The sequence below is a fragment of the Engystomops pustulosus genome, chromosome 8, assembly GCF_040894005.1.
Source record: "Engystomops pustulosus chromosome 8, aEngPut4.maternal, whole genome shotgun sequence".
Classification (NCBI taxonomy): domain Eukaryota; kingdom Metazoa; phylum Chordata; class Amphibia; order Anura; family Leptodactylidae; genus Engystomops; species Engystomops pustulosus.
This window is the reverse complement of record NC_092418.1, coordinates 51,623,971-51,633,618: the sequence shown is the minus strand read 5'-3', so window position 1 is coordinate 51,633,618 and position 9,648 is coordinate 51,623,971. Positions and strand designations below refer to the sequence as shown.

The window sequence follows — 9,648 nt, the reverse complement described above, 5'->3', positions numbered from 1 at the left end:
TCACGAGAAAACAATTTTAAAATCACTTGGATATTATAAAGTGTTTCAAAGTTATTACCATTTATAGTGACACAGGGCATATTTGAAAAAATGGGCCGTGTCAGGAAGGTGAAAAGTGGCTTCGGGCGTTAAGGGGTTAATACTCCCGGGGGGGGGGGGGCATTTTGAATATTTGTGTAATGCTCCTGCTGTCTTCCAACAGTTTGTAAATGATATCTTCCGGGATCGCCTGGCCCAATGAGTTGTTTATTTGTATTATCTTTATCTTTCCTTTGGATTGGGTTACTTGTATATAACATGCCAGGAATGTATTATCTAAACTTCATCAAAATCTTTTATTTGCTACACTTTCTAGGTGTTTGGAGTCCAAAACATTCCTGTGTGGCAGCATCACTCCTGAATCATTTTGCATGGATCCAATCAAGGTCCAAGCTATTGAAAACTAAGGCCCCTTTCACACTTGCGTTGCAGATCATGTCAGAGTTTGATCAGGGTGCGATCAGGGTTTGGTCAGTGAAAAACGAACATTTTGCATCAGAGTGCAATCAGTTTTCAGTATGTGTTCAGTGGCTCAGTTTTTCATGCGCGTTTTCAATGCAATTTCAATGCGTTTTTCACACGCAGGTAATGCGTGTGAAAGGACTCAAGACTGAGCTCTATCTTTTCTATGGCAATTGATGCGTGAAAAACGCATTGCACTTGCATTGCACTTGCAAGTGTCTCAGAGTGCAATGCGTTTTTGATGCATCTCCATAGACTTGTATGGTGCGTTTTCCGTGTGACTTGCAAAAGTAGAGCATGTCGAGATTTAAACGCACGTTAAAAAAAACGTGCGTGTGTGCGTGAGAAAAAATGCAAGTCTGAAAAGACCCATTGATTACAATGGGTCAGAGTGCAATGTCAGTTCTGCACGTCAAAAGCACATGCAGAAAACGCGCATGAAAAACGCAAGTGTGAAAGGGGCCTAAGACTGTCCAAAAAAATTTTAAAGCCCTGTACCTTTTTTAGGATTTTTTTTTTTTTACTAAAAAATTTTTTTTAAACTTTTTCTGTTTTGGCAAAACCGTTGAGCGATCTGACAGGGAAAGATGCAGTAACCAATTGGAATCCAGGTGCTGCATTGGCATACATACAGCTAGAGAAAAGCTTTATGAATGTTCCTGTTTTGATTCATCCAGATTTGGATCAAAGGATGCTATGGCTAGTGCACAAGCACATTCAGCATGGAGGTAACATAAGGGGGGAAATAATTTGTTCTGCTAATTTCTATCTGTCAAATTTTCATGTGCTTTCCATCAAGTTTTTATCTGCTACATATGCTAAATTCCAGTGATTTGAAGAAAATGTGGAGCATTAATTAATTAGTGCACACAAATGTATGATCTGCAATGAAAAAGATAGAAATTTATTTACATATTCCACACTTGAGAACATAGACAAGGTTTGGTATGATATAATGAATGATAGCATTCTTATGCTATCATTACTGCTTATTTTTATTGTTTTCTGATTGAGTAAACATAGATAATAACATATTTAGAAATGTATAAGAAAAAACACAATGGTTCCAGTTAATGGACTCCTGCTGATCTAATTTTCTTTCATTTGTAATCATCACATAGGAGAGAACATTTTAACTCCAATGCTGTAAGTATAGTCTCATGAAATTGCTTAAAATAAATATTCAGTGGTATAGCTATACCAGAGGTAAGCCAAAGCCAAAATCTAGAATGATAAATATAGCTCCATACTGTCCCTTCAGTTTGTATGCAGGCATAAAGAGGCGAAAATACAGAGAAATGTCCTTCACATTCAACAATGTAGAGGATGATGCTATGCATAGCTTAAGTTAGAAATGTTCACAATTTCTAACTTAAGCTATGCATAATTTTTAAAGTTATAATTTTTAAAATGTTCTACATGAATAAATACATAAATACACACAGATACCTTCCCCATAGTAACGTGGCTATATGGAGTCACATTAGATACAAATTATTTGATTTTTCAATTCTACATGACTTTTATCCATCACCAGGTTTGCTTAATTGTAATATTTATGAGGCTATTTTGTCTCAATTCATGTATGTTAAAAGTTTAAAAAGTAAAATTCATGTTTACTGGTTGTTGCTGAGTTTCAGTACCATATGACAAAACAATAGATCACTCTGTAAATGTATATATACCCATATACTTTACAAATGGTTTATTATGTTACACATTTGAGTTTCTGGTGTACCTGTCCTGATGTTAAGATAGCATTATAAAATGGTTTTGAGAAATTTTATGTGCACCCACAACGATCAACCACCATCCCTGGAACTTTACTCTGAATAACTTCTGCATCATCATTAAAATAAAGCATATTAATAGAGGACAATTTAGTTGGGGAACAGCATGGCCCAGTATAGCCCTTTTGGTTTGCCTGATTTACAAGATGGCTGTGGGGATATTTTTGCAAAAAGTCTATTCCACATTCTCCAGAACATTCATTTGCTTTATATTTCTTGGGTGCAATAACCCAGTCCCATCCAATTGCTTCAAAATCAACTAATAATGGGTAACGGCAGCACATCGTTTCAGCAGAATGATCATCACAGTCAATGCCAGACTCTCTTCTAAAGCGTTTTGGTGCATCTGTTACCTTTACCTCAATAAATGGCATCTGTTAAAAAAGGGGATATAACACAAGTAAGGTTAATTGCATACAAAAAGCTCATTACCATTAAAAATTATTTTTCATTTGTGTATCATTCATCATGTGGGTTTCATGTTGTTGATGGACAGTCTATTATTCATAACAATCAGCATTTCCATTGCTTATAGCATTGTTATCAATGTGCAAAGTAGGACATTGGGGGATTTGTCCAAAATAGGTTAGAGATCACATGATCCCATCTGTGGACATTTTATGGACCTGAATCCCTGGCTGATAAAGTAAAAGACAGGAGACTTCACTTTACGTATCAAAAAAGCAGAGCAGAACAATTAATAGATGGACTGTATGTTGCCAAATTATCTAATATCCTGCCCCTTACACTCATAAAACATATATTTATAAATGCACCTTATAAAACACATGAGGTAGAGTGTCCGGTTATTGTTTTAACATGCACATTATCATCTTTGGTGTATCTGTCCTGATTTTAAGATGGTATTTTAACCACGTCACTAGGGGCCCATATAAGACAAACATTTCCTTCTTCTCACACAATCTTTACCACAATGACCACCACAATCTGCACCCCTCAAGTCCCCTTCTCACACAGCCCACGTCCACCCTCTTTCCCATACAAGCAACTCATAAATGATTTACATAAAAAGGCATAATAATCTTTTTTCTCATATGAGGGCACATTTACATACCCGGCCACTGTAGTCCACCGAAAGTACATTGTTCAACGATAATGCACTGTGCACCCGACATCGTGAAAGTGTAGCTTTGCTGCTCAGGTCCCACAGAGTTCACCATGTTTTTAGTGGTGCATGTAAGTGTTAGGGCTTGCGACACAATTTGAAAGTTAAATCATGCACTCAGTCCGAATCAGCCAGATCGTCCGATGGCATGCCCCCTAATTTGTGTCTCATGGAAGCCAGTGAAGCCGCACCAAAAAAAAGGGTCTGGTGCGACACAATCGCAGTGCACCCGCTACTTAAATACCTGTGCAAGCTGTTTTAACCCTGAAAAAAGTGCACAGTCAGACAAAAGTGCAGCGCGACCCTTAGTAAATGAGCCCCAATGTGTGTTTTTACTTCTGCTTACCAGCATTATCTTTTGCAGCCACTTAGACCTTTTAGACACAGGTTACCTTTTTGCAGTAGGTTTTTAATGCATCATGTGTACAGTGGGTATGGAAAGTATTCATACCCCTTTAAATTTTTCACTCTTTGATTCATTGCAGCTGAGGCCCATTTTCGTTTATGTGTTTCCTTTTTTTACTCCCCACCTTCATAAATCTATAGCTTTTTTATTTTTCCATGTAGAGAGCTGTGTGAGGGCTTGATTTTTTCATAACAAATTGGACTTCATAGTGAACATATTTAATATTCCATACCATGTACTGGGAAGCAGGAAAAAAATTCCAAATGCGGCGAAAAAAAACACATTTTCAACATATTTTTTTGGGCTTGGATTTTACCGCTTTCACTCTGCACCCCAAAGGACATGTCTACTTCATTCTTTGGGTCAGTGCGATCATGGGGATTTCAAATTTGTATAGGTTTTATCATGTATTCAGACATTTACAAAAATTAAATCCTCCAGTACAAAAAAATTATTCTTCATTTTGCCATCTTCTGGCGCTAATAACCTTTTCATACTTCGATGTACAGAGCTGTGGGTGGTGTGATTTTTTTTGTGACTTTTGATGACGTTTTCAATGCTATCTATACAGAATGTGTGTATATGATGTGTATATACTATGGGGTAAATTTGCCAGTTTTTGGCATAGAAACAGTGAAGTAATAGCACCTTCGCCACTACGCCACCTCCACGCCATGTGGGCGTAGAGGGACACAGCCGTTGGCAGAGTAGGCAGGCATGGGGTGTTTTTGTATATTTTTGTGCAAAAGTACACCAAATCCAACCGTCACAGTTTTGCTGAAGGCTGTGCTGCCAGATACATCAAGCCTCATGATATATCTGGTGTGTGGCTGCGGTGCATCTTATTTCTATGACAGGTCCTACCTAGCATAGAAATAAACACAACCTGAAATTATTCCAGTGTGAAAAGTCACTACATGCGACTAGCTTAAAGGGATAGTACTAGCAATATGCCAGTGTTTTGGCACAGAAGCCCTGATAAACATCCCCCTTATGAGTTTGTATGTAACGTATCTATTACTGTATAAATGTGAGACTATGAGTTTAAGAGTGTATTAATGTGTCTAGTGTAGAACCTTATTTGTGTGTATTGGAGTATATAATTGTGTGCAACTTTACAAATATGCATATAAGGGGGCCCCATACTGAAATCCGCTATGGGGCCCAGCCTCCCCTAGTTACGCCGCTGACTGCAGCCCTCCACCAGTCTGGGCTTTATTGCAGAGTGTGCCAACAGAAGCCTATCCTCAAGGCATATGAAAGCCTGCATACAGTTTGCAGAAAAACACATGAAGGACTCCAAGACTATGAGAAATAAGGTGCTCTGATCTGATGAGATAACCAGGCACTGCTCATCAGCAGGCAAATACAATCCCAACAGTGAAAAAAGGTGGTGGCAGCATTAGCTCCAGGGACAGGACGACTGAATGAAAACCTCTTCCAGAGTGCTCTGGAAATAAGACTGGGCCGAAGGTTCACCATCCAACAAGACAATGACCCTAAGCACACATCTAAAATTACAAAGTATTGGCTTCAGAATAACTCTGTGATCATTCTTAACTGTCCCAGAACAACAGAACAACTCTGTGATCAAGAATGACTATCCTAGAACAACAGAACAACTCTGTGATCATTCTTGACTGGCCCAGCCAGAGCGCTGACTTAACCCCAATTGAGCATTGGGCATTGAGCATCAGTTTTTCTTGTTTAATAAATAAAAAAAATATTGTTCTGTTTTTTTCTCTGTCAAGATATGGTGCAGGAGCCTGAAAAGTGTGGTCATGCGGACTTGGAAACTAAAATAAACTCAAAATGTTACATTCACTCAAAAGTCTAAAATAGTTTTTTATGCATCCTGGATCTAACTTTTAATTATCTTGGCTTTTACTGTTTAACCCCTTGACACTCACTTCACATGCTTTAGGGCTGGTCCTTGAGCCTGCAGTCTGTTAATGAACATGGAACTTTTTTGCACAGACACTGTTTCCCTGTGCTGATTTAACTCCCAGCACTTGCTGCGATCTGCTGCAGAAGTACTGTGAGAAATTATCAAAGGCTGTCCCGATGATGTGAACACCATAATTAAGAAATCATGGTGTTCACATGAAAATTTGTTGTAAAAACAAACTTTCCTACTGCATTTGAAGCTTGTTTATTTTTCCTCTGTCAGATCTATAGTGCACTATAACAGATGAGCATGGACAGCACAGTGCTCACAGCACTTTCGGGAGGCGTCTGCTTGAGTTAGGGTCTCCGTCCATACACCAGGATACGTGAGTTGTTTTAAAGGACATTCAAAGGATGTTTACAAATGTGTTAACATACTCACACTACCTTGTGGTCTGAAGATGCAAGCTCTTTGAACTTTATCATAGTGAATATATGGTCAGCAGCAGGATACATGAGTTGTTTAAAAGGTCATTCAAAGGATGGACTGTGATTATGCTTATGCAAGTTTACAAATAAGTTTACAAATATGTTAACATACTCACGTTACCTTGTGGTCTGAGAATGCAAGTTCTTTGAACTTTATCATAGTGAATATATGGTCAATGGACATTTTAAAATTTGTGAACATTGGGATCTCTCCCCTATGTTTACATTCTGTTTATTATTGTTGTATCTGTATAGCCTAGTAGAAAGGGAACATTGAGGGACATTTCAGTGTATCTCTATTTCTCAGGGAAACCAGTATTTTTACATATCTATATTACAGATTGCTTGTCTGGTAAACCAGTCTGTTTTTTTTCTGCAAAACAGACAGCCTGACCTTTAGAATGACAGGTGATGTTTGGAAAGTTGTTTACACATTACAATCTTGCTGTCATAGAATACTATGGGGACTGTAAGTATATGGGGAAATGCTTGGTTGTTGTTTTTGTGCTGAAATGTAACCACTCCTCCCTTGGTAGAAGGTATATAAGTAGAACAATCCCAGTCCTGTTTTGCAGTTAGGAAACAGAACATGGAAGAAAAGACTGCCAGTCCACCTGAGCAGCAAGAAGAAGCTGAGGCGGGGATACTTTTAGAATTTGACCAGGGTACCAGTCAAAATGCATTAGAAGTTCCTTTTTTTTAATTATGAATTATTTGTTTTCCATTTACTAGAAGTAGTTTCAATCACCTTATTCAGTTGAGGATATGATTAATAAATAGATGCATATAGACCAATAAAATTTCACATAAAATTTCATTAATTTCTCTCAGTTAACTAATGCATTGGTGGTAGCAATTAAACCATAATTAATTGTTGGTCATAACTTAAACTATGGTCACTTAATTGATTTTATATAGTTTGACCCCCTTGCAGCAAATGGACATAATGACACCCTGCTTCGAGGAGTTATTTTCTGTAAATTGCAGTATTTTTATGTCTAGCTTCTGTCACTGGCTCACCAGCAAAGTAAAGGTTACAGCTAGTTGGTGTCCAACTATTATTTAGGCCTCTCAAAGACATTTAAAAGCTCAGCAGGTGCCTAAATAATACGTTTTGGTGTTTTACATGAAAATGTAAAAAAATTGCAAAAGTTTTAAAACCCAGAACATCAGAGATAAAAAAAAAATTCCCACATAAAGAAATTCATCAAATGTCAAATTATTTAGGTGGTATAAAAGCAGAGAATTTAAAACTTTGAGAATTTTTTTTTTAAATTTCCCAAATAAAAATTTTTTTATGACTAAACTATAGATATATCAAACCTTTTCAACTAACACAAAGTACAAGAAACATTCTCAAAACTAACTTTACCTGCTAAAGCTTTCCAAAGGTATTACTACTCATAGTGACAAATCTCAAATATAAAAATAGGGCCTGGTCACGAAGGTTCATAGTATAAAAGGCTGGAAAAAGGTGCAAGTCCATCAAGTCCAACCTTTAAAGCGTAACTGTAAAACTATAGGGATTTTACCAAATTATTATATGTGATTCCCCCTTTGAAAACAAACAGAATGATGCCTACTTTGTGCTGCTTGCCCTTTTCTTTCCAAAGTTATGACAATTTCTGTTCTGGAAGTGTTTGACAAAAATATTTCTCACTAGAGGTGAAGTGAGTGGAGACCAATGTCTGCCAATCTATGCCCTCAAGCTGATGCCAGCTAGCTTGCCCACAGTTCCCATGATGCCTTGTGTTCTCTCTCAAAGTAATTTAGCATTAAATCCATTTAGTTTCCCACAAGTAAATCCAATGAACACTGTACAGTGCACACACAGGGTGCATATGGTGACATCAATCTGTAGTTTGTTTAACCTTTGTTTCTCTGACAGATTCCACGGCTTGTCAGCACATGGAATGGAGGCAGCCATTACAGCACTAAGGTAATGTGAGGGCTATAGCAAGGAAACTACTGCATATAGGTAATAAAGATAATAGGCAAAGTTGTTTTACATCCAGAGAGCTAATGGTTTGTGGAAAACAAAAAAAACTTTAAAGTTACTCTTTAAGAATTAAGCAAATGTTTTTCCCCATAACCCGTGATATTTTGGCCTCTCTTGAACATGTACATAGAGTCCGCCATAACAACCTCCTGCGGCAGAGAATTCCATAGTCTTACTGCTCTTACAGTAAAGAACCTTTGTGTGGTAGAATCGCCTCTCCTCTAGGCGTAGAGGATGCCCCCTTGTCCTGGTCACAGGCCTAGGTATAAAAAGATCTTTGGAGAGATCCTTGTACTGCCCGTTCAGGTATTTGTACATTGTAATGATTTGTCTTTTTTCTAAACTAAACTAAAAAATAATCCCAAATTTTGTAATCTGTCATTATATTCTAGTCCCCCCATTCCCCTAATAATCTTGGTTGCTCTCCTCTGCACCCGTTCAAGTTCTACTGTGTCCTTTTTATACACTGGTGCCCAAAACTGTACACAATATTCCATGTGTGGTCTGACCAGTGATTTGTATAAGGGCAAAACTTTGTCCTTATCATGAGAATCTATTCCTCTCTTGATACATCCCATTATTTTATTTGCTTTAGCAGCAGCTGTCTGGCTCTGGTCACAAAAGTTAAGTTTACCATCCACCAATACCCCCAAGTTTTTATCATCTCCAGTTTTACCAAGTAATTGACTGTTTGGAACATAATTGTACCTTTTCTTTTCATGGCCCAAGTGCATAACTTTACATTTATCTACAATAAAGCTCATCAACAATTTTGTTCCGCCCACCGCTCAAGCTTCCACAAATCCCTCTGTAATGCTATAATATCGACCTCAGTATTTATTACTTATCACAGCTTATTATCATCTGCAAATATTGAAAGTTGATTGTGTAAACCCACTACAAGAACTGGCCCCAATACTGACCCGTGGCACTCCACTGGTAACCTCAACCCAATCTGATATTTTCTTTGCAGTGCGTCTGCTGCACCCACCAGTAACACCCATGGTCAGTGCTTGCACTGATCATGGGTGTTAACCCTGTAAATGCCTGAGGCATTTAAATCCGGGTGGCGTGTTGGCGCGGCCTTCTTGGATGCGATCGCCGCACCCCCCTCCCCTGTGATGTCATGGGGAAAACTGATTGGTTGCCATTACAGCCTCGGGTCTTCTGCAGACCCGAGGATGTCTCGTTGTTGCAGAATCATTAAAATGAACTAGTGGCTCATTGTTATGAATACTATGCAAAAATGGCATACACTCAACGGCCACTTTATTAGGTACACCATGCTAATAACGGGTTGGACATCCTTTTGCCTTCAGAACTGCCTCAATTCTTCGTGGCATAGATTCAACAAGGTGCTGGAAGCATTCCTCAGAGATTTTGGTCTATATTGACATGATGGCATCACACAGTTTCCGCAGATTTGTCGGCTGCACATCCATGATGCGAA

At 38.3% G+C, this 9,648-nt stretch overlaps 1 protein-coding gene across 1 annotated transcript in view; it reads right to left on the bottom strand.

The window, feature by feature from the left end:
• Positions 1-1,379: 1,379 nt before the first annotated feature.
• The window catches only part of LOC140075275 (growth/differentiation factor 8-like), a 28,434-nt gene continuing 20,165 nt past the window's right edge, over positions 1,380-9,648 (bottom strand). The window contains exon 3 of the mRNA XM_072120916.1: positions 1,380-2,665. Within this exon, the coding sequence (XP_071977017.1) occupies positions 2,285-2,665 (381 nt within the window). The 3' untranslated portion in view covers positions 1,380-2,284. The remainder of the gene's footprint in view (positions 2,666-9,648) is intronic.